General features: G+C 35.4%; 1 protein-coding gene across 3 annotated transcripts in view; it reads left to right on the top strand.

Annotated features, from left to right (window-relative positions):
* LOC105328535 (transcription cofactor vestigial-like protein 4) overlaps positions 1–25862 on the top strand; it is a 36763-nt gene extending 10901 nt beyond the window's left edge. Inside the window, exons 1-5 of one of the 3 annotated variants that reach the window (XM_011429461.4) lie at positions 9345–10076; positions 14166–14346; positions 18615–18973; positions 23247–23459; positions 23696–25862. In XM_011429461.4, the coding sequence (XP_011427763.3) occupies positions 9755–10076; positions 14166–14346; positions 18615–18973; positions 23247–23459; positions 23696–23919 (1299 nt within the window). In that variant the 5' untranslated portion in view covers positions 9345–9754 and the 3' untranslated portion in view covers positions 23920–25862. Of the gene's footprint in view, positions 1–9344; positions 10077–14165; positions 14347–18614; positions 18974–23246; positions 23460–23695 lie in introns of those variants that run through there. The other 2 variants (XM_011429462.4, XM_011429463.4) reach the window with 2 other exon arrangements.
* The last annotated feature ends 913 nt before the right edge of the window (positions 25863–26775 follow it).

Below are 26775 nucleotides of genomic sequence, written 5' to 3'. Positions count from 1 at the left end.
GACTTCCACAAATTTATAATGATGGTATTTCAGGTACATGATGTATAAATATAATTACATCATGTATATTTAGAACTTAAAAAACTTATTTCTTAATTCATTCTTGTAGAAAGCTAGTGGAATAAAAGACAAATGCAAAAAGGTTATGTTAAAAGTAGGGTCCTTGTTGATTATCAAAAGATTTTTTTTAGACATCCTTCTGTTTAATTAATTTAGAAATGTCAGGAATGAAATTCCAGAAATATAGTTTTCTGGGAAGCTAGTGAGGTTATGTTTGGGCTATTTAGATGGCATGCCAGCTGCCAAGAAATTATGAAAAGAGAGATAACTCTACCTGTCCTCTTAAAAAAAAATCAATGATTCAAGATAGATAACTCTTGTTTTCTTCTTGTAACTTCTATTTACATGTAAAAGAAAATGAGGGGTAAAAATATTTGTGGTCTAAAAATTGGCATTGTTGGAATGTCTACCAGTATTACTGTCTGGGTGAAAAGCTGAATTGGAATTTGAGCAATTTGTTTGAAGATGTATTTTTATGCAGAGAAATAAGATAATTGGAGCAATGAAGATCTCTAATATGTGAAAAGGGAGACTTGGATAATCAAAGAGGAAGGGAAAATACGTCATCATTGTTGTCAGAATACACATTTTTATCCATCACTATCAATCAAGCAAGGCTGGGTGGCACAGGCATCAAGTTCTGCTGAAAACTGCTAGAAAAAACAAGATGTCTGCAGCCGTAGCATAAGGCTGACGTTGAATGAAATCTTGAACATGCAGGGATTAGCTGATCCAAGATTAATGGTTTCCCCTACATCTTAGCTGGATTTAGCCCAGCAGCAGTTTATCTGTGGGTGGTTTACGTGATGTCGTAAATTGGAGCAGAGATATGAGCCAGTCATGTACCCTTAGATTTCATAATTGTCTTTTTTGCTAGAAAAATTTAGTTTTTGCATTGAAGGGTAAACTTGGTTAATCCTGATGATAAAAAAAAAAATTAAATGCAGTATTGCTGCTTTGAAATTTAAAATCCAGAGCAGGAAGGATTTGCTTAATCTGAGTCACAAACCACAAAAACCGGCCTTAAGCCCACTGAAAGTGTTAACAATTATAAAATTGTTTTATTAAGTTATCTATTTAATTTCCCCTATTTCCTTTGTTGGTCATTTATAGAGGATTGCCAAGAAACAAGACATTATTAGATCATTTGTTCGTTACTCTTAAATGTTTATACAATTTATATTCAACCACTGGTAAGAGTGTGAAGTTTAAATCAGATGAAATTTCAGTGTAAAAGAAAAAAATGTATTTTTAGTGAGGAGATGGATGATCCCTTTTCATTTCTCTCGCTTCAGCTGCAGATAAGATTGAGAGGGAGGAGGTGATGTATAATGATACAAGCTGCATGAGTATATGACACGGTTAATTAATCAGTTTATGAACTAGACAGAATAAAAACGGTCGCATTGTCTTCTGTGTGGGAGGAGGGATGCCCTTGACTTAGATTTGTCGGTTGGACAGAGATGTGAAAGATGGGTACCGGTTAATGTGTTGTGGTTTTGTAGTGGTACACGGCGGTACAGCGGTGAGCACGGTCCGAGGTTGCATGGTGTTCTAGATTCAGGAAGGTTCGTCACTCGAGGGGCGTTTTCTTATGTTTACTTGTACTCTTAAAAGTTGTAAGTATCTTGAGAAACAAGCTACAAAAAGGTGCAGAAGCAACGATGAAAATTCACAGGGGGCACAATTATGGAATAGCTATTATGACAGGAAAGCTCTCCCTTTAGTTTCAATTTCTGCGATTAAGCAGGTATGGGTGGAAATGTCCTATTGCTGTTACACAGATATATGATAAGGTGCCAAAATAGAAAGTGTGGAGAATTATATTATTACGACATGTATTTGGGGGATGACTTCCTGCACTTGTGGGAGTTGAAAAAACCCGAATCACGATTAAGGTGCAACATCTTCATCCATTGCAGCCTCCTCCTCATACATTTTTAGCACAGCCTTGAGAACACAACACGCTGAACACGTCTGTGTCAAACATTGTAAAACACTGTCATTCATTATCATCCACCACCTAGGGATTCACTGGGAAGTTGAATAATATGGCAAGTCTTAGTCATAACAGAAGGTGTATTATCGCTCAGTAAACAGAACGATATTTATATTTATACATCCCATGAAATTCGATTGTAAACAATCCTTATTTCCTCAGAGATACGGAGTGTACTATTTAAGGGTCTGATATCAACTACCACTTCGGGGTCTGCTTATCCAACCTAACTAGAGCACACCCTTCAATTCCAAATCTCGGCCCCTATCCCCACTTTATATAACAATTTGCAAAACATTTGGGGGCATATAACAAGAAGGTTTTTGTTCATTTTAGTTTTTGGTTTAAGTAGAATAATTTTCAAATGTCCTTCTGTGCCCTCAATGTCTTTCTCCTTTGGGATTTTATCCTGAGTAGTAAATCTCAAGGTTATTCAACAAGTTCAAGGGCAAATATGTCCAATCAATGGTTAAGTAATGTGTTTAATAATACTTTATTAGTGGTTTTTGTATTTACATTTCATTGTGGCCACATCCAGGATGGTAGTCACATAACAAACATATCTTGTCTTTTCATGTATATATTTTTATACATTAATCTATGTTGGTTTATTTTACAAAAATGTTATGGATAATTTAGTTTTTGCTTCAAAGATTTAGTTATAATAACTTGAAAATGTCATTCTGTGCACACATTTTTTCAGCCTTCGGATTTTATCTTAAGTTTTAAAGTTCAAGGTTATTCATCAAGGTTAAGGTCAAATATGGCAGTTATAGTTTTAATTAATAGTTTTGTAAAGTACTGTTAAACAGTTAAATGTTCATAAACAAACATATCTTGTCACTACAAGGTTTAATATGTTTTGCATAGTCTTATATACCCATGCAGACTAAATTATTTACTGGTATCAGACCTATGTTTAAATGATGTTGTTAATATATAATAAGGTTTGCAATTAGTCAAATTATGGTATGCTTGATTTCTCCATCTGTGCTATTTCAATGAATGTACTATTAAATATATGATTGACTTCACCAGGGCATATCATTGCACTTTAATGTAATTTGACAACTTAAATGTATAATATTGCCATCTACAGGCAAGGAATCCAACCCCGGCCTCTGATTTAATTTGGTTAAAAGGAAAAAAAATTATGTTTATATAATTAATATATTTCAGCTAATCAGGTTATATGTGAACAGCTAATTAATGATAGAACATGGAAATGAGGTCAATTTAAGACGACTCTACACTGCCCCCGTACTATTTCTGGTGTGTCCAGGTGTGCAACTCTTAGAAAACAAACTTGGTTCTGAATTTTAACGAGATTAAATTTGGGGAATTAAACGTAAATATCCCAGGAGGGAAATCTAGTTTTGAATTTACAATTTCAATTTATAACTCAAACTTCAAAACAAGAAAAAATGATGATTTAAATTTTAATTAGCCTTTGGTTTTTGGATTTACTTGGGGTAATTTCAACTTATTTGTGAATGAAACTTATTAATAAGATATGATGAAGTTTTCATTGATAGGTGGGTAGTAATCGTGTTATGTCCGAGATATCAGAAAGAAATTGGATTAATATTTATGAAAACTCAGCTGTAGGTCAATATTAATTCAATGACTTGACGGACACCAGAGATAAATGAATAGAGTACTTTGGGACTTTTTATATCAGGTTTTACATCTGGTTGGAGACTCGAGGGTTGATTTGTAAGCTGCTTAAGTGGATTAGTGTCTTCCTGAATAACAATCAATAGGAATCATGATTAAAATTGAAGTGGTCAGTTAAGAAGGCCATTTGGCTGGCATTTTTCATTCATAAGACACACTATCCAATGGTGAACTGGCTGAAATTTCGCGTATCGTAGTCAGTTGTCCGCGACAACGCTACAGAGAGAGGTCCCCATGATCTGATAAAAGGTTCTGGGTTGGTCATCGCAGTATCTCAAGTTTCCATGGCCCTGCAGAAACCTGGGGTGTTTCCGGTGGTTTAGTACCGGCGACAATGCAATTTTAATATTTTTAATCCTGGCAATTTGATGTTCATTAAGATTTTAAGTTTATAGGGGGATTAGGTTTTTAAATCCTCTTGCCTAGGGGTGGATGGTACGCAATGATAACAGTACAGTCTGCGGAAGAGCTAATGAACAGGCAAACATTAAGAGGATGTGGTTGTTTAACTCATCAGTTAGAATATGGGTTTTTTTTCATGATTAATCGCCGGGTTCTTTTTTCTTCCCTTTTCTTAAATGGCAAGCTTTTAAAATCACTCTTTCTGAGCACTAATTTATTGCAACTAAATATATTTTTCTATCTTTAAGACATCAGATTTAATGATGACATTTTAATTTCTGCTCTTAAAAAATATCTCTTCTTTTAAAATAAGTGGGCTGTTCTCTCCAGATTGCAGTTGGTGATAAATTTTAATGAAAAATTGGTTGGGATTTTTTTATTTTTTGAGCTTACTGAAATGTTGCATTTTAGCATATCTATTAGGTTTATGTTATATCAATGTTTATGTGTTTTTATGACAAACACCATTTTTAAAGTAGTTTTATTGATTAGTACTGGTATATATATTTTTTTCCTTTTGAGTAGGTGGGGTGCTTAGCCTATACATATAGTAGTACACATGGACTTACAGCACTGGTTTAGAAATAAGAAAATAATAAGTTTATATGTCATAGGTATCTTGTTTGTTCATCAACCTAACAGCTAAAGTGCAAATTTTAGTATTAGTAACGTTTGTTCATTGATTGTAGTACAAAGTGTACATAACAAAATGTTTTTCTCAGAGTTTGGATATAATAGTAACTATGATTTTAGACGAGAATCTATAGCTAGTTGTAAGCAATAACTAATACTGTTGCATAGCACCCTTTGTGCAGCAATGCAAATGAATCAACACAGATGTTGACAGTATGATAATTAAAAGAAACTAAAATGCAATTTCTCAGCTAGCTGCACCTTTTGTATTCTCTTTTAAGAATTGGAAAGGTATTGCCATACACCACTTATAAAGACTTCTAAAAATCTCAAATTTTGTATAAAACTGTATGCAGGGAAATATTTGCCTCTGCTTTATTTTGGCCCTTTTCGCCCTTGTTGTCAGCTGTGTCTGGGCGAATTCAAGATGGGGCAAAACTGTTTGCAAGTGCAGAAGGGGGAAAATTACACAGGGTGAAAATAACCAAGTATACAGTATGTATACATGAAGAATACACTTTACATGTCATAGTACTGGTACTATCCAGAGCGTACACTGAATGACTTGACTTGAGGAAGCTAGAATTAAATTCTATTGTGTAGTGTAAATTTTACTGTAAATTGTTATATTCTGCTAGATGCTTTCTGTATAAAATTATGCAAATTTGCATAAATGTTAAACAAATTAAACTCAAAAAACACGTTTGAACAAATGAAAAACAAGCAATGAATTTATTTTCATTTTTTTTTGTTGGAGATAGCATAGTTTATGGTCTTTCAATTCTTGGGTCAAATTCCAGGGTTTTTTCCCTTTGCTATCTTAAATAAAAAATGAACAATTCTGCTGGTGGTAAACAGGAAAAAATAGAAAAGATAGGACAGTCTGAGTAAGATAACAAAGTTGTGAAGACTTTCACGCAACGTGTGAGGTGCCAGTGACATTAATGAAGGGGAGGTAATTAATTGTCTCCCTTTGAACCGTTTTAGTCATCCCTCTCCCTCCACTGCTGTTTGTGATATACTTTCTGTCAAAGTAGAGAAATGACACCACTGCGGCCTTGTCTTACTTTGTCTGCAGTCAGCCATATTTGCATCTTGTCCAGACATCTGCAGTGACTTCATTTTTACTACGGAGTTATATCTTAAATTTTTCTAAAAAAAATTTCTCTCAAATGCATAATTGGAATAGCCATATTCTTGGTTCATTTTAATATCAAAGACACACTTGTTCCAGATGAAATTTCAGTGTTTTATTCCATTAGTGTAGGACCGGCGGGTCTGATGGAATTCAAACAATTGTCGATATTTGCATTATTTATGCATTTTTCACACCATTGTGTGGAGAACCTGCATCTCTCATCTGTTAGACTGTATAATGAGTCTTTTAGAATGAGGATTCCTGCCAATGCTAGACATTTTTCTTATTGAAATCGGCATTATGTACCAGAGTGCACGGATACAAAATGCATCCATTGGGCTGTGTCCAATTTAACACCTGGCAAAGCCGATGACATAAAATGTAAAATATACACAAAATATTCAATATACCAAGTAATTTTCATTAAAATGTATTTGTGTTGAATAAGATCCCTGGGACAGATAAAGGCAGCTGTAGACTCGACCTAGCTAAGGTCATTTGGAGGTACATTTTGTTGGCTATAAATGGACATTGTTATGGACTACTGAACTGAAAAGCCTGTCAGGATGCTGGACATAAATAATGAATCCTCCCCCACTTTGACATCAGATGGACATGTGAATAATGAGCCCTCCCCCACCTCTGTACTCTTGAACTTCAGTGTCCATTCATAAATATATAAACCCAGATTGTAAGAAATGTAATGTTTCCATAATAAAAGGCTAATATATTTTAATGTTTTCAAAAATAGGGATAGTTAGAATGATACCTCTCATACTGGAACAGTTAGATGAAAAATATATGACTTATTCTGAATGCATTTTTGGGTCATTAGGAAGACCACAGAATAGGTGGACCTATAAGAAGCACATTTTTGTGGCCATTTTGTTTGCTTAAAAAAAACCCATACATTAACTCTTAATTAATAGGCTCTTTAACTATAAAGATATGTGATTACATATTTATATTCTTACTTTGACACTTTAACAAGGAGCATTATATATAGTTTTTTACTTGTATCAGTTTCTGTCTAAATGAGAATAGTTTTCAAATTTTTTTCTCTTTCGACAGGTGTATGCTCACTCTCTACATAAATTCAGACTGCATTTATTGAAATTTGTACATGTGAAATATTTGGAATTTAAGTTTTATTTTATATTTTAATTTTGCATCTGACAATTGTGTATGCTCACTCTCTACATAAATTCAGACTGCATATATTGAAATTTCTACATGTGAAATATTTAGAATTTAAGTTTTATTTTATATTTTAATTTTGCATCTGACAATAGTGTGATCTCATTTTGGGTATGCCATATTGTACAAGAATTAATAAAAGTTTGGGGTTTGGAGCCAAACTAATGATTCAGAAAAAGTTTTATTGAATTTTAACAAGGATGTTCTCGATAGATCTTTTTAAAGTTTACTAATAATTTTTTTCCCATAAGATACATGGATTATTATTTAATTATTAATGGAGATAGGGGGTGCTTAATGGAATTAATATGGTAATTTTCAGAATTTCATTTAGTTAACGAAGCCTTAATATTTTAATGATAAATGTTAGGAATGCTGTTTAATGACTATTTAATTCTAGAGGGCCTATCTTGTTTGTTTGATAAAATGCTGTCACAAATCCTAGGTATAAACTAGGCCTCTTAATTTCAAAAACAATCTCATGAATTTATAGAAAGCCAAATTGGTTGGATTTTTTACATTACTATCATTTCTGGGGCTCTCGTATAAATTGCTTGCTATAAAAAATGCATTCAGTTAGAGACTATGAGATATTATGAGCCATGTGAAGTGATTTATTTTTCTTCACAACGTTCATGAATAGGTATAAAACTGTTAAGCATTCACCTGATCCTGATTTACAAGATGATTTCCTGTTATATCTTATAAGAGCTTTTCGGCATAAATTTTCCCAATGTGTGAAAAGTTAAGCTATTATAGTATTGAATAACAGGGTATTTCCCATCAGATAGGCCTGGAATTTAATTATTGTTGTTGTTTAAGAAACTGCCAAAGGGAGCTGAAATGTCAGTGTTATGTTATATTTAATGTTTTATTAGGTGTTAAAATGATGATGGGTGGCTGTAAAATTCATCACTCAATGCTATAACAAGTCCCAAAAGCTATACAAATACAAGCCTCGCCTCTTGTAGTTTGATTATAGGTAAATAATGGGTGAAAATGTTTAATACACCTGCATATCGAATATATATTTTAATTTTCCAAAGGCGTTTGATTTTGTTATTTATTTAATTTTTTTTTGTTGTTGAATGAGACAAGTGCTTTATAAGAGCGGTATTAACTGATTTACAGTGAAAGTGGAATTAGAGTGGAATTAGTCCAATTAATCGGGTGCAACAAGTGTGTAGGACTTAGACGATAAGTCTGGTCAGAAAACTCGATCTCTACAGTGTGATCAGCACAGGAAAATCTGGCCGCATTTACCGACAGTTCAATGCACTGGTTTGGTCGGTGAGCCTCAAGAGGGACTATAGCTCTTACAAACTTTTCTTCTCTTTTTACAACTTCTTTTTTCAATTCATTGTATGAAGACACTGACCTGTCGGTTTACCGTATATGTTCTTGTGTGGAGGTTGGACACAGTGTAGAATCATTGAATTTTCTGTGCTGATTTTTAGGCTTTATTTTTAGAAAAATGCAGTGTCAGTTTATAATATAGAAACCATTACACTTGTAAAAATATCAGTGCTTGTATACATTAAAGAAATATTATCAATGATTTATCAGACTAAGATAAGATTACCTATCACTTCATGTTATTTTGCTAAATCAGGTGTGTGGGTTTTTTTTTGTAATACATTGAAGACTCATGCATGGTATCTGTGTACAGAAACCATTCACTGGGAATAGTCACTGAATAAGTTCTCCGATTGACCCATTCTTTCATTCAGTCGGATCAAGAGACCTATCTCTAGGTGTACGGGAATTCGATCCCTCATCAAATACTGGGAGAGTAATGGTCCCATCATACTCAACACTCCAGTTGCTTTTTATCGATGGTGTGAAGTGTTTGTATAGGGCTTATCATTCCCAGGTATAGCCCTTTATACAAATGTAACTTTGGTCTGGGTGACCTAAATAGCGACTCAGGTGTTTGGAAAGGTTGTTGGATGATCCAAAAAGTCTCGGCCAGGTTCTTGTGTAGAAGAAGGTTTCTTTCATGGTCCTTCCCTTTAAGATCTTTTCTTTCTTTTTTTTTTTACGCTAAGGAGATTCAAGTTATGAATTACTTTTGCAGTGCACTCAAGCGAAGCAGTTTGTGAAAACACAGAAGTCATTAATCCAATCAAATTTACCTGTCAGATTTTGTTAAGGTTAAAGTGCAGGCTCTCAGCCAATGACAGCAAGGCAAGGTGTACTAGAGCGACATTGTGATACTTCAGTCATACAAACATATATATATCCTGTGTGCTTACTCACCACTCCGATTGAACAACTGTCTGCTCCCTGCTTCACATGGGCTCTTATTTACCCCCATACGAAAACAGATATTTATAAACAAAAATCGAGCATGCTGTCTGCAGTTAAGTTGTGCAACTGTTTTCTGTGTTGAAACAGCCATTGGCATGCTTTTTTTTCTGTGAGAAATCTTTAAAAGTGCAGTCACACCTGTTTTTCCCTGGAGAGTGTTTTTGAGTGTACCCATTTCTTCAGAGCTCTACGCACCTGTTGAGGAAACTGAGTATAATTGGTGCATCAAGTACAGGAAAAAGAGGAAGACAGCAAATACCCAGATTACAAAGTTTCTTCTCAATTTGTATTGAAAAGGATTTTTCACGCCACTAGGACGTGGTATTGACTGATGTTTAATGTGTGATCGGTTTCCCCCCTTTGGGACTAACCCTATGATGCCCATGCTTGGTGAACCCCCCATGGGATTTCCGGACCCCCTCAGGGGTAGTCTCCTGGGACTGCATCCCTATGGCCACCCAGGATATGGACTGGGTCTGGGGCCAATTTTGCCTGTTCCCGTATGGAGACCTTTAGCTGCCCACCCCTCAGCTGTCTTGTGTAATAACATTGGATGTCCATGTAACCGATCCGCAGCAGCTATGAATGAACTCCTAGAAATGTACAAGAGTTCTCCCCCTTCATCAGATCCCTGGAGGCCTTGGTACCCCAAACACTCAGGTAAATTCTGTTGTGAGACGTAGCTTTTCATTTTCGCAGGTGATATTTTTGATTGGGGGTAAGGTTGACATTTATGGAGGGTGTAGTGAGTTGAACTCTTCAGCGTTGCCTTGTTAAAGCCTGTATAGTGCATGGTTCTCTACAAACTCTTAAGACTTCATTCTGATCGTCTGTCAGTGAGTCAGTGTTGGTTTTTGTAAAAGTATTTACAATTTCTGTCTGCCTCCCAAAAATAATGTCCTTTGATTATAAAGGTGTTAGTTGATGAAGTCGGATCTAAAAATATCAATGAAATATTTGTCATTTAATGCATTTGGAGAAAAAAATTGCGTATCTCTTTACAAATTGGAATTCAAAATGTATTTTTAGTGTCATGTTTTGATTTGACCATCAACTTTCACTATAGGCCTATAAAAAGGAAGAAAATTATGGATTTTAATATAATCTATTATTTTATTAATTAAGATTAAGACACACCTCTGCAGATGTTCTTCATGAATTTTTGTATCTGCCTGCGATATTATGCATAAATTATGGTGTTTAGCGTTTATTTGATTACATGTTTTAATTTATTAACTTTGACAAGCCAATCAGAGTTTTAGGCCTCTTCAGTTAATTATTTGGGTGTAATGTCGTGAGAAGTAAATAAAAGCAATTTTTTCGTCTTTACGACTCTCTTTTATACCGACACAGACTTCACACAAAGAATGAAAACTGACATTTTATGTTTTCTTTCTCGACCACAGATATAGAAGAGAGCAATTGCCTCTTGAAATGACATATGACAATATGTAAAGAGTAATTGTCAGTTACTAAAAATAACCCATTCACAAGAAATTAAATAGGCCTAATTTGAATTAAAACAGTACTGTATCCATTGAGAATTAGAATTAGTTGTATTTTAAGTCAATCAAAATTAAAGTTGTGCAGTGCTCAGATCACTAATGAAGTGAAATGGAGATCAACTCGTGCACATTTACGAAGATCAAAAAAATCTTAATTAAAATTGATTGCAAAGTCTTGACAGGTGTTATTTTTTTTCTACAATTTTTATCACTGAATGTAAAGTCTGTAAATTTTTATATTTTTTAATTGAGCGTAAAATTTAATGGCATTTTGTTTGTTTGTCATGTAGAAAAGGCCCAAAGGAAATTTGTATGCATTAAGTACTCATATGCAGGTGGCATTCATTGCTTATTTACATATTACAAAAGCTAGCTAAAGGCCAAACTTCACACATATAAGTCATTGTGGCAAATTAATCTATCCTTTAGGTTCTGTGTGCACTGTTTGTGTAATATAAAGGTATCCCGTCTCTTTCAACAAGAAGGGAACTTGTGATACAGTTTGTACGCAATTTTCAATTCATATCAAATTTTATATAGGGTGTATTTTTCTATGTTTTAAAGACTTGGTACCTGCAAATCAATAAAGGAATTTTGGAATAAAATAAAAATATTGTTCATTTCCAGTATTTCAGATTTCATTTTTACATAATTATATCAGATTTTATTTCTACAGTATCAAAAGATATTTTCTTGGCAATTTTACGCATGTTTTGTTTGCATCCTGATCAATGTTCCTAGTGATGATGAGTTGTTTGCGGAATGGGTAGACAATCACTTCCTGTCAACTTGCCGATTATGAAGATGCTTTCCGTATTTCAAGTACCTCGGTTGGTGGGAAAAAATCTGAACATTTTCACAAAATTGATACTTTGTCAAAAAGGGAACCTGCTGTGGAAAATCCTGCCTTATGATTAGCTGGGAGTTTTGCATTCTTTAATCAGGCTGTGTTTCCTGGATTAAAAGACATGTCAGTTTTAATTGAGAAATTGTGTACATCTGTATTTTGTCGTAACTTAGGTATAACCTTGTGAATCTGTAAGTTTTAAGGTCACGCTACAATTGTGTATTGTATAAATTATCTCAGGTATCTCGAAATTTTGGGGCCAGCGGATGTGGTTTTAGCTTTCTCTGACACCTGTCGCACATTTCAGATTAAAAAATGGCTAGATCTTTACAATAGAATCCCATTTTTATTCTCCCACATTTACATGACAATTGTTTTCCTGTTTAAGTTATTTTCATGATCAAGAGAAAGAAAAGAAATTAAAATGTGGCCAAAGTTTGAAAGACTTGAGCACCCCCCTAAAGGCTTGCCTGACGGAACAGAAACTTCTAAGGGGAATCACAACTTCTGTAAAAGCCTTTGCATGATAGAGGTTCACGATTTTGTGAATCGTCAATTGAAGGATCACTAGCCAGGATATCTCGCTGATTAAGGCTGTGAGTGATCGGGTGTCTCGCCTTTTACTGGCTTTACCTGGGAACAGGTATTTCTTTATTTACCTGGCCGATATTCATTCACAGACTGTGGGACCCCATTCATAAAAACTTTTTATTTACAATATTTCCCTGTGATATATACGCACAATATTCAATGTCACTGGTGAGGCAAACATAAAAGAGATTTATGTGTTGCAAGGCCACTCTTCAGCATTTTGATGGGGATCCTTTTACTTTATGTTTGCAGAGTTTCTTCTTTCTTTCTTTTGCTAAGAGTGCCCTGAAAGATATTGAAATTAAAGAAGAGTTCTTCTCTGTCAGTGAAATACAATAAAAATATGAGTCAGACTTCATAAAAAGTTGTTTGGTTTTGGCAGTCTTCTAGCCATTGCAATCTGAATGGAACAGTTGTAAGGAGATTCAGATGTTTAAGCACTAGAGGGTTTTTATTTATTTATTTTCTTCTCATAGTTACTATGTCTTGAAAATTAATATGTTTGGCATGCCTTTTTTCCCCTAAATTATTTTCCCCTATTAATGTGACTAGAATATCCTATATGCTTAAGGTTGTCTGTCAAGACCAAATCCCTGTAATTGTTGTCGTGTATTTGAGAAAATAAAGGAACCGGTGTCGCTATCAAGAAGAAGTTAAATCATACAAATTTGGGGGTAAAATTACCACACTAACCATAGAGGAGATTAAGATTGTCTTAATAAAAAGTGGTGATTTTCAGAATCATGTTTCCATTTTCCCTTGAGATAGTAATGAAATGGGATGTGGAAGTTGCTAAGGTGTACACCTTACACACTGACACAAGTGGAGACCTCGGACAGATTTCAGACCACCCTTGAGGGGACCTCTGTAGAAATGAGGACTTTTATTCCCATTGGGTGGTCTTTGATGTTATATCATAACACAGAAATTGCATCCTCTAACAATTTGTTGCGAATTTGTCTCCAATGAGTTTCCCTTCTCTCTAGCTGTCAGACTGTAAAATGACTACAACCTGTCAAAATATATTCCTTTGAAAGCTGGAGTACAGGTTATGTACTTGTAATGCCTAATGGAGATATGGTTTCTGTGAATGCACCAACTGATGTATTAATGGGAAATATAGGTGGTCCTTTGTGCATTCACTAATTAATAACTGCATTAATTCAAGGAGGTGTGCTGTTGTTACAGTGGCATTTGCTTATTTTCTGTAAGTGGGTTGAAATATTGTTTCACAAGTACACATGACCAGGTCTGACAATTATGTATTGTTTTTCCAAACATTACTTCATTTGAATATATGTAGGCAGAGAGAGGGCATTGACTTAAGGCATAAGCTGGAGGGAAGAAAAAAACTGAGTTTCCAGAGTGTATATTTGAAGACTGCATTTAAATGAAATAAAAAAAATTTACATCTAAGACATTCTGCAAACACATTGAATTTTCTGCAGTCTAGACGTAATCTGGTGCCAGATCTGGTTATCTGCTGCAGAATGAAATGACCGTAGCATCCAAAAAAAAGACACAAGATATGCAGCGTTTCAGACACATGCACCCACTGTACAGGAAAGATTAAGCCCCTTTGTTTTCACATTGTGCATCTATCTGTTTTGTTCACATGCCAACAGGAAGAAAACATGACAGTTGCACTTTATGAACATCGAAAGAGATCCAACTCTTCTCAGTTATCAGGGATTAGGAGACTTGTCTAATGTTGTTACTGAGATCTTAGTGCTTTGATTTTTTTTTCAACTAATAGATTCTGATTTTAATAGTTATTTACAACCTTCTTTGCTTTCTTTTTGACAGTGTCTGGTGAATCTTACTACAAATCCATTGACTCCCGGCAGTCTCCCAGCAAAGAGCTCCCTACCAAGCTGCTTAAACAGGATCGTATCAAAGAGAGACAGGAACTGTCCCAGACTCTTCACTACGACAGGGATCATCTCCTGAAGCTCAAAAACAGATGTGTAGCAGTCTCACAACCAGGGTACGTCTCAAAATTAAAAAAAATTTAATTTAATAAATCTTACCCTGAGTCTTGTGAAGACTCTAAAAGTTTTGTTGGTGGAAGTATACTATATTTCCTGTATATCCTAAAAATTTGGGAATATATCATAGTTTCCATAAAAAAAAATGATCACATAGCTGAATATGGCAAATAACATTCTGCATACTATTAAGACTTTTTAAGTCGGATGTGAAAACAAATATCATTCACCTATGAAAAAAATGGTCAGTTGCCTTGTATGATTATTTGAATTCATATTAAGAGCAAAAATAAATACCAAACAGCAATTTGTAACATTGTTTAGATTTGCTCTCTTTGGTCTAGAGAATATGAAAGTCACAAATTGCATGTTTGCATTTACAACTAGGGTGTCCAATATCTTATATAGAGTAAGTCCTGGTCCATCAACTGGATCCTAAACAACCGCAACAACCAAGCAACTGCAGCCAACCTCTCTTATTATGTGCTTTATAATCATAAATTGCTCACTTGGCAGCAAATCCCATTAAAAATTCCACAAGGAAATACTTTGTGTGGCATGAATTGAATACCTGTGAAGGCCTCTCTTTGAGATTGCATGTGAAATTCCTAACAAGTCCCCCACAGATGTTCCTTCATCTCGAAACTTGCCGGGCTGATGTGACAGGTCATATTCCCATGTTATCGTAGGCCTTCTTTGGTTTAAAAATGGTAATAGCTGTCAGCAATGAAATGCTGTGAATCTCATAAAGCATTCTAATATAGCAGAATACATTATAACAATTTTACATCGTGGGCCCATCCCAACGGAAGAAAGAAATGTAAGTAGGCATTAAATCACGGGCAACGTATTTTTGGCTGCTCTGTTTTGGAATAAATTTTGTGAATGGGGTCAAAAGAGGTCTCCCTGTTGCAGATCAGTGGAGAAAGAGGTTACGCTTTGGTAGCATTGTGGGTCAAAAATTGTTTTGCAAATCCAAAAAAAACGTTAAAAAAATATGAGTGAAGGCATTTTCCATATATCCTATTAACATAATTGAAATTCTAGACCTTCCTGTATTCTTTATGATTAAATTATGAAATATTACAAGAGTTGGTGGTTTTTCTAAGACAGCTTCATCGATTCCAATCTTAATTAATTGCCAGATGTGTGAAAATTGAATGATAAATGTTTCTGTGTGCCTGCACTATTTCTCCCTCCTCCTCATCATTTGCATCATATCTGTGCACACTGTCACAGACTCATGTGATTCTGTATCATATGTTCTTGAGAACAAGTAGTCTGTGCCATTATGTGACCATGCAACCACAGCTAGACCACAAGCATTCTACAAGGCTCAGGGGATTAAATGACATTGAGAGCTGACCACAAATAGGGCTTGAGTCATAGAACCCCCCTGGTAAAATGTTCCCAGAGCGCAAGGCCTGGGGTCTTGCACAATGGAGCACCATGTAAGAAGTGTCTGTGACTCATCCTCGCAAAGAATCAACACCAGATTGGCAAGGTTGTGTTTGTACACAGACAAGAGGGAGAAGCTGTAGATGTTTATTAAATGTTGCAAGAATATTTGCATGAGCTTCTGATGTAATACATTCAGCCAATAATTCATCAGATTGCTCTCTGACATTCAAAAGAAGAAAAAAAAGATCTTTGTAGTAAACGTGATGCAAGTCTCATAGAAGAAATTAAGGTGGGTTTTAAAAGCATGCAAAGGTTTGATCGAAACGACCGACATCATTTCCCCTGTCTTCTTTTCTTTCAGGTTACTCAGTATGAACCATCTTAATAGGTATAAAAAAAATCTCATCTAATTTTTGATAAAAAAAATTTTTTTGAACTTTTAAGTTACCACCCACCTGTGCAATCTACGAAATAAAAAAATGTACGTTTTGGACCAAACAAAGCTGTATTTTGAGTGTAAACATACCTCGACATCAGTTATCTCATTGGTACCATAGCGTATCACGAAGCTCACAAGGATTAGCAATAAATTGGGGAAAATGAGGACCCTGTTACATATTGTACCATCTGTGTAGAATGTACCTCTGATTTTCTGAATAAATATTGGCATGCCCTTTCATTCAAATGCTTCCGCAGTCGCCAGCTTACAAATAACTCAATTTCAAAGAACATTTTATCTTCTTGCAATAATTTTCCTCAAATGATCCAGATTAATATTTATTTATGTGTGTGTTTTTTGAAATTTCAAAATGCAGACTATTTTATGTATCATTTAATTCTATGATGATGCATTAATTAGGGTCACCTGCTAATTTTATTAAAAGTCATGAAAAAAGATTTAGATAAGAAGGGGGTGATTCAATACTATAATACACTGACTTAATATACACAGTCACCTGCAGAAGAAAAGTCTCGGTTAGAACGTTCTGAAAACATGAATGGCCAAGGTTTAGTGACTCATACCTGCTAAGTAGACATTTCTTCATATTGTAGACCAGTTTTTGAGGATTTTTTTTTATTTAAAGAAAAAAAAGTTGGTTTGTAAGCTCATTTACAGATCTTAATGAAGGCTTGTTTAAATCAGGGTCAGAGTTCTATGCCAAGTGTATCTTTGCCAAGTAGTAATTGTTTGTTATCATGCAGTAGCTAGACACCATGTTGTAACACTCTACACGCAATTTGTTTAAAATAGTAGGTAAAAAAGAGTATATATCTTTGAACAGTCTGGGAAAGTTTGCCGTTTAGAAAGCAATTTGATGCATGTAAAAGCATGTTGTCAGCACTGAGGCATCATTTTCATGTAATAAGCGGCACAATTGGTTGTTTGCTTTTGGCATGAATGATAGCACTTAACACAGAGAGGAGTAAATGAAGGATTGTGAAATGTCTGAGAATTGGAGAAAGACAGAGTTTTCCCATGTTACTGGCATTTTGTGCAGAACACATTAACCTGCTGGGGCAGACATCTCGCTCTCTTTGAACACAGGTTGTTGAGCCTGATATCTGCACAATTGCTATGCAGCACAAATGTGCAGTGTGCATCCCAACAAATGCTTTTTTTTTTAGAGTGAGTCAGAAGAAAACAGGTGTCCTGTGACGAAGAGGAATCAAACATCGTCGTGTTTACTTGGTGTATTATGGGAGAAAGATTAATTTTGTCTCAGATATACGTTAAATGAACTTTAAATCATTGAGCTGAATACACTTGCATTGGAACCCCACATTAAGTCTTATACTGCTGTGAGAAGATTGTCTATTGAGCACAAGGGGCTTTTTCACTATTTGTATTTGGATTGGAGATTTGCATTTCTGGGTACTTATTTTTCCATTGACAAGAACTTGGCTAACTGGGCTGAATGGGTGGGGATTAGCCGTGTAGATGAGTCACTTTATTTTCCTCTCATCCTGCCAGTAGATTGGTTATCTGTAGGTATGAATTGATTATCTACTCTGTTAATCAAGGTTGCCTTCACCTTTCCCTTTGATACTGTGTCCTCAGATGAGGGGCTGGGGTCGTCGCTGTACAAAGGCCCCGCTCTCAGTGGGGACAGCCTGGCAGGGAATTCGTGCACTCTCCGATTTCCCTGCATACAACTTCACAGTGCCTGAATTGGGGTAGTTGGTCTTTAGAAACTGCCAACCCTATTACATATTAATTAAAAAGTTATTTAAAAATGTTGATAAAATCCAAAAATACCCATATGACACCAATTAAGTTATGGTGCCCAAGTCCGTAATAATTTTTCATTCTCACTAAAGTGCATAAAAAAGATTTGAAATGCAGAATTTTTTGGGGAACTGGAGAGTAAGAACCTCTTTGCATACTGGCATCTTGACCTCTTGTTGTTAAAATTCATTGATAACCTTGTAAAAAAAATCATTCATTTTATTTAGAACAATGTGAGGGATTGCATCATCCAGACCAAAACCAGACAGTGGCAAACACCTGTTTAATGTTTCCTTTCTGATTTAATGCTGGGTTTTTTTTCTATAACATGATCTTTCATTCCTTTCTTTTTTACCTACCTATTGTTTAAAAAAAATCATTTTGTGTTGTGGTTTTGGCAATGAAAAGTTCACGATTCCATTCTCAAAAGTATTTTCCTGTTTGTTTTGCAGATAAGATAGCTAAATTTCAATCAATGAGTCATTTCTTGGCAAAAATGTTTGGTGTTGTTTATGGGACTGCATGCATGTGTTGAAATGATAATTTCTATTTTCTTGAACCCAAAGTACATAAATTTTGATTGATTCAGCTGATTGTGTATGTAATTAATTTGATGTGTAATTTTTCTTTGATTTTCAGGCAGCCTAGTGTAGATGGAGAAGTCTACAGAAATGGGGACCATCATATTTCAGCCTTGGAGTCTTACCCCCTCAGGAGACACTACACTCCTCTCCTTCCCCCAGCAGGACCAATCCGGGATCCCAGGGGATCGCCCCCCAAGTATTCCTCGCTGGAATCCCATGATGCTCCACTGAATCTCTCGCTGTCTAGCTCCTCTCTCCCCTCATCGTCCTCGGCCTTCTCCACTCAAATCTCCCGGCCCTCAGTCATCACATGCGCTCCCATGGCAACCGAGAGGACCAGTCACTATAGCAACGTGTCCCCTCTTCATACTCCTCATGCTGTGGCCAGCCCTAAAAGTCGGCAAATTATATCAGGTGAGAGAAAGAGGCTTTTATAATACTAAAAAGAGGTAAACTTACTATATCGAGGAAACTTTAATAGAATCCTATTTTAGGAGCTCTTCTGCTGCTATGGGCACAGTGTATTTATACACGTTTATGCGTTCAATTTGTTAACCTCTGTTTAAATGATGTGTTTCAGTTTTTAAAAAACTGAGCACAAAAAGTGCATTAATTTGTCTGTATTGTTGTGTTTTGGGGTAAAATATTATGTTTAAAGTTTTGTATCGTGGTTTGGATGCCATGTTTTGGTTGATAATACACTCTCTGTTGATTTGGAGACTGCTCTCTAGGCATGCCTGTCAAGGTGTACTTTGGGTCCAAGCTTGAGTGATTCATGGTTCGTGTTTCACTTTACTATGAAAAATTTTTATTCAATGAATTGGTTTTTTGTGGCCAGGTCGGGCATATGACCCATATGTAAAAGATTTTTTTTTCCTTTAGCGCACTTTTAAGTCAGCCATAAATCTGCTGTATTAGATGTAGCAACATTGTCATCCACTTCATTTCCGTGACATGCAAGAAAAACATTTTGTTAAACTACTCAGATTACGTCAAACGCACAGGTGATTGAAGGAGAAAAAGGGGGGCAAAGAAAATGGAAGGGGCACTTCATGCAGTAAACCTCCACTATAACAATGGCAGATTTACATATCAAGTTCTTTTATGCTCCTTGTATAGGAGGTTGGCAGGGTAATAGAAAAATCAGTTTCCATAATGGACAAAAAGCCTGGGAGAAATGATAACCAAATGGCTTCACACATGTATAAGGTTTCCTCTCTATTGCTACATGCTTGCTGTATTTTCATACCAAGAGCCAAAATTACTGCTTTTTTGTAGGAAATCTGAAACATCTTGGATAGGGGTGTCTGGAAACTTGAACATGGCTTTTTAGTCAGCAAAGACACCTAAAATTAATTGCAGAAAACATGATCAGCATTTAAAATCTTACCTTACATATATATATACTGCAAGTTTTATCAATAAATGTCAATTGAAAATTCAAGACATTTGCAGTTACTACAGTTTGCCATTAAAGGGTGGTGCCATGCACTCGTTGAGTCTCACAATTAATTTCCGCAATTTGAAATGCGATACTTTTCTTTATATTGACTTTTAAATAAGCATGGAAATCGCTAAATCTTTCTTAATATGAATGTTGGTGTTTACCTGAGTTTTGGATTTTTAGGTTTTTGCTTGTTTTTTACAAAGATTATCTTTTTATTTTTTTTTAGATAAAAACTTTTTTAAACAAAGCAGAATTTTAAACCTGAACGCCTTAGAACTTAAAAATTTGTAAGGTGAAGATAAGAATGATAGATACAAGATTGAGATACTATTATCAGTAATGGCCTTAGGTCATTTGAGGTCACCCAAAGTCGTGTATCCGTCTGAAACAGTAATAAGTACCCTCACATCACAGTCGGGCATAGGCGGTCACACAAGATAGGTTCTTAGGTTTTATTTTGTCGCAGTCGGTGATCAAAAGAGAGGCGATATAATTAAATTCTACCCCTTCAGATGCAGTGATAATAGCAAGCAATCTGTGTTAGTGTGTCAAGAACTCCGTCTTTTTCTATGGGCATGTAAATAAATAATTGCAGGGCGAAGACTTGAAGCGCCTTCTCTCACATACTTTCAGTGTACTTAATATGTTTTTATGAGATATGAAAGTTGATATGAAATTTTGAAAAACGATTTTTAATTTTACAGCATTTCCATCGAAGGTGTCATGTCTAAAGATAGTCAATCATCATTAAATTGAAATAGGCAATTTATTTTTTTTATCCTATCCATCACAATTACGGATAGGAAACTCTAGGTAGGGTCTCTACTAGAAAATGTCTGCCGTAAACAAGATTTCAGTTTTACCTAACCTAAGGGTATAAGGGTGGATGTACATCAAGCCAAACAAATAAGGGGGAAAAGGGACGTGCGATTGTTCCATACTTGAATACTATGAACGCGTTGACTCTCTTATCGTCGAACTATCAGAGAACACTGGAGTCAGTAAATTGCCCTGGGTCCTCCTTTCTGTATGACAGCCCTAATGTTGGTACAGTGGGTATACAATTTGCTGATGGGGTAAGGCTCTGAAGGGGGGATCATGATTTCCCATTGTCGTGTGTTTCAATCAGTGTCAGTTTTCAGTCGTCAGTACATACTTAAAAGTGAAGGTGAAATCGGATCAGGATCCCCTGAAAAGGAACAAACACGACACATGATGTTATCTTGTGCACTGCTGTACTTTCCTCAGTCTGCAACCAAGTACTTATGAGGTCATCTTCCCATGATGCTTCGTCAATCATCAGGTGTTTGCGTTGAAACGAAAACAGCAAAAAATCAGTGAATATATGCATATATAAGTGACATTTTATTCACTGCGCTTATTTTGCATGATAATTGAATGAATGTATGGGATTGTGTTTTCTTTGCATATTTATTTCTTGAGTGAATGAAATAGGGAAAAAAATGTCCTTGGTTGGATGAATTTTAGACCAATTCATTCAAAAAAAAGATGACATGACGTCAGTCCCATAACAAAAATCACTAATATTCAATTATGTGTTGACAAATCTGTTGCCTACAAAATTGGTCTCTCTGTGTTTGTGGTCAAGTGACTGATTGGATGGGCTAGATCACATGACCTCAGTATTGTTGGTTTTACTGAATGCAATTTCTCAATCTGTTCACAGATATGTAAAACTGTCGACTAGGTTTTTGGCAGGTCTGATTTTGTACTGTTGTGTTTTGGTATGAGTCATCAAAGTCTAATTAACACACAGATTTAATCACTTTGAAACACTTGTATACATTTCTGCCTGGCCAACCTAATATGAAGTTTTGAAATTTTTTTGAAATTTAATTTTTCAATTATTTCTTCAGCACATTTTGTTCTTAAGTGACTGGTAATATAGTGTCTTTTAATGAGCAGTGATTAATTGCAATCTGTTCAAACCATTAAAGAGGTCCATAAATTAGGGGGAGGGAACTATAGTGTTTTCATTTCAACACACACATTTGTCAATTTTGAATTTAAAGCTTGGCATCATACATGTAAATGAAGAAAAATGGTGAAGTGTTTTTTCTCCTTTCTATTTATGTGGTTAAGGAAAAGATCAAAGAGGTCTCACTTCAAATCAGCAAAAAGACATGTCACCCTTGTAAAGAAGGGATGAGTCATGAAACAAAACGTTTGAGTGATTAGTTCAAATTCGTTAATTTGTAACACAGGTAAACTGCATGAGTCAAATTCATTCATAACATGCTATTAAAAGAAAAAAAGAAAGAAGAAAACGTGCAATTAGATGTTTCCGTAGAGAGAACAATTATTACAATTGGTCTTTAAAGATATTCATGAAATGCATAAAGATTTTGCCTTCCAGTTTCTGTTTGCCGATTTGATTTATGGAAAAATATTGAATCTGGGTAACCAATGAACTGTTGAGTTTTTATGCTGGAAGTTTTATGAATGAAATATTTCATGCTTATTTTTCTTTAACTGTCAAGATATTTTATCATTTTTTTATCACATTTCCGACAGTCTTCAAATCTCTTCAACTTTTAAGTTTATTTGCTTTAAAATGCAGAGAAAAAAAAGTTTTTGTCTGGTTCAGTATATATTATGCTATAGGAATCCCCCTGATTAAACAAACTTGCTGGCAATGGTTAGCAGAGGCCCAACTTTTTAGACACCTGTGGATACGACTTTGATTACCAGGGTCTTATCAATGCATTTCTGCAGGTCGAAAAACATTCGAGATGCATCAATAAAATTCAAAGAATTCAATATTTTGAAATTATTACCGGTGAATGTTTTGACTAATGTACATGAGTCTGTTATCGGAAGTATTTTCTTTGAGATGGGAGAAATGGACATGCCTCAATTTAGTTTGGCATTTGAGAGATAAAATTTTGAAGTTTTTTTGCCCATCAATTTTTCATCCTTTAAAGTTTAGGAGGTTTTCAAACAGTTTAATGGCCAAGTTTGGGGAATCGATTACGACATTCAAAATCTGTTTAATGGGTACATCAAATAGTCATCAGTGCACACTTTCTGAATAGAAAAGAATATTTTCATGTCTGAGCATTCCACTTTCTAAACATACATCAGCTATAAATAAAAGAAAGAAATAATAGCACGAAGGTTAAATTTTATCGAATTTCGTTCAATCATTTCAATGTCTATTAGCATAACTTTAAACAATACTGGTATATGTGAACTCTCAACATCTTCCTTTTTTTCTAGCAGGATGTGAACCTGATATAGAGGAGCATTTCAGGAGGTCGCTGGGAAGAGATTATATGACGTCCAACTCCCCCAAGCAAGTGAATCCTCCCCCTCCTCCACCACCCCCCAAGGTGCCCACTCCCCCGGAGGAAACAGCCCAGACAACACGAGGCAGCTCTTCCTCACCCAAGGATGAAGATAAAATCAACCCGGCCAATGTTTCTATCACAGGTCAGCCATTTTCTTTGCTCTGAAAGAAACAATATCACTTGATGTAATAAATGTTTATAAAAGATATTTAGGTATTTGATTTACCTTTTTACATCCTCTTTCATTTTTATTAGATCATTGAAATTATGTAATGGGAATCCCTCCTTGTCTTTTACTAATTTATGTGAAATATGTGTGCAGGGGGTTCCTCAGTATGTTTAGGAAATGACTAACAGATGAAATTTTGTTTTCAACAGGAACAGTAGATGACCATTTTGCCAAATCCCTGGGCTCTAACATGTGGTCAGCCCTGAAGGCCAAAAATGACCCAGACGTCCAGACGGTGGATGATCATTTTGCCAAAGCTCTGGGAACCAGTACGTGGTTAAGAATCAAAAAGGAGAAGGAAACAAACGGAGGAGCATCCCCTCCCTCATCACCACAGCAGCAGAGACCAAACTCCTCACTCGTATCAACATAATGGTCGAGGGAGAGGGAACGAGACACAAGGCGCAGCAGCTTGGGATGGAAGCGAAATCCCACAACTTACTGTTAATTAATTATCACCACTGCCAAGGGGAAAGAAATCCTCAAACCCTCAAGAACATGGGAACACTGGTGGAAGTCTTCAGTTAGAAAATTATTAATGACAAAAAAAATACCACTTGTTTGTGTGACGATTGTTATAGTTTTGTGAAAAAAGGAGAACTGCTCACGTAATTTGGTTCTCTATGAAACGGAGACTCCATCCACCCTCTGTTCCGTATTGAAGTGACACTGTGTGAAATAAGACACTATGTGCACCCACTCCTGCAGAGTTTTTACCGTTGTTCTTGCACTTGACAGTTTTGAACTGCCTTTTTTCTTTCTATATTTTTTTTTTACCCCGTTTGGCAGTCGGTAGACACAAGGACACATCTACGCATGTTAGAGCTCTGGACAATTTTGATCTCTCCCGGACTGACAGATTGGGATATTCCACAAGTTTATTTGGTGCTTTATTTTTTATTTCCTTTTATGCTTACTGAAGACTCTGATGTTTTCGTTGTTTATTTTTTTTTTTTGTGTAGACTGAGTGTCTGGTGCTTGTTTTTTTGTTATCAATGGCCTAAAAGTTGCTCACCATTAATTCATACATGACAGATGTGAGTCGTCTGCTTGTCAATGTGTCGGGTGCCTGAGGTTTTTTTTGCAAATATCCTGTTGATATCATCACTGAATGTCTTGATAATTATTGTATATTTGTGGAGGATGCTGGGTAAAGAGAGAGCAGCAACTCTCTATAGTTTATGGTTATATTGTATAGTTGTATTTTTCTTCATTATTGTAAATCATTGTTTGAATGAAAATCTTTACTCTCATGTGATTGATGTATGCAAAAAATTACATTCCACATCTGTGTGTTTATGTGTATGCATATGTGTGTGTGTTTGTGTGTGTGATAATGATGTTGAGGTTAAAAGAGTGACACGAGCGTGACAAATGTTATGTCAGTTTGTGATACAGACAAGTGTGCTTCCTGTTTAGGTCACACATGAGGTCTCCAAGCTTGTCATCAGAAAAAAGGGTGGAGGCGTGTGTATACATAATGAAGCCAACGAGCCGTGGCTAAACGATCCAAGTCAGCTATGAGTAAGGCATAATTATATATAAAAGTATGATGAAATCATTTTGGCAAGATTAAGAAATCTATTGGCAGGTATGACCTGATACTTTGAGATAATGATGAAGTGCTCCCTTCATTGGAGGAATTCAAAATGTGAACGGCATTCTGGTGATAGTCACTTGTCTTTAATTTGTGTGACACACCTGTGTTTTGGAATACTAAATAATTCATATGTAAATGTTGTTAGTTTCTCATTATTGATAAGCATAATTACCTTTCTGACACACAGAAATTGAATTTTGTTATTAATTGTATTTTTTTTTCTCTCTCTCTCTCTGAGATTCATTACAGAAAAATGTTAGAAAATTTTTGCTCCATGAATAAACTTAGTACTTAGAATACAGACAATTTATGGGTATCTTGGGGTATACCGGTTGTTGGGGTATATATTTATTGACTGACTAGCCTGCTGATGTAATGTATGAATGATGGGGTAAATGCTGACATGGCAAAAATTGATGTTATCATGAATGAGTAGGTTGGAGAGAGAGAAGAATAAGATGGATGGCAGGATATCAATGGCAGCTCCTGAAGCTTATAAATGATGAGGGTGTGTGAAGATGTAGATACCTCAGTGTGTTAGAAGTCACTGTATTTTGTTGTTATTACCACATTGTTCCACAATTAATGGCTGTGTGTAATGTCTAAGTTGTTGTCATGTATATGAGGGTTTTTTTCTTGAATTTAATGATGAAATGAAAAAAATATGTTAGAAAAACTATTGTGAAGCTATAAAAATTAAAATATATTTGAATACATATATTGTTATTTTTTTTTAATGATTGGTATCTGACAATTTCATCTATGCTGTGGTGTCCTTCTTTGACTTGACTTTGTGAAGATTGGACTTGTAGATGTATATTAATATGGGATAAATTTATCTTTAGTATGAGATTGAAGAAGCCTAGATCAAATCCTAACAAAAGTAGGACTGAAAGAAGTCCTAACCTCTCGGAATCATGCCAGACCAGATTTTAGACTGTTCTATACTATCTCTGAAACATGCCAGCACTTTATTGACAAAACACTTACACAACTTTTTAAGCACATTCAATGTTGAATCAAATTCTCTCGGACCCAGTGTAGTTCTTGGACAGATGTTCTACACTGTTGTAAACTACATGTACATGTTTTTGCATATATAAAAGATAAGTCCTATCAGATTTAGGACTAACACAATAAGGTGTCTTTTTGGAATAACAGTCCTTTTAACATTGGACCAAACAGATCTAGACTTATGCTTCTTTCAATATCTTATCAATATCCTTTGATAAAGGATCGAATTCCACCATATGTAGGACCGACAGTCAAGTTTTGAGGATGTCAGTAATTTCAAGTACTCTACACTCTCCTGAAGGATGTCGGTAATTTCAAGTACTCTACATTTTCCTAAAGAATGTCAGTAGAGTCAAGTACTCTACACTCTCCTGAAGGATGTCAGTACAATCATGTACTCTACACTCTTTTTAAGGATGTCAGTAATTTCAAGTACTCTACATTCTCCTGAAGGATGTCAGTAATTTCAAGTACTCTACACTCTCCCGAAGGATGTCAGTGATTTCAAGTTTAGGATCAATTCCTACCATATGTAGGACTGACACAACCAAGTACTCTAAATTCTCCTGGAGATGTCAGTACAATCTCATGTACTCTTCACTCTTTTTAAGGATG

The sequence above is a fragment of the Magallana gigas genome, chromosome 4 (assembly GCF_963853765.1).
Source record: "Magallana gigas chromosome 4, xbMagGiga1.1, whole genome shotgun sequence".
In the NCBI taxonomy this organism is placed as follows: Eukaryota; Metazoa; Mollusca; class Bivalvia; order Ostreida; family Ostreidae; genus Magallana; species Magallana gigas.
Note: the sequence above shows the minus strand (reverse complement) of the source record. Positions and strands in the feature narration are given on the sequence as shown.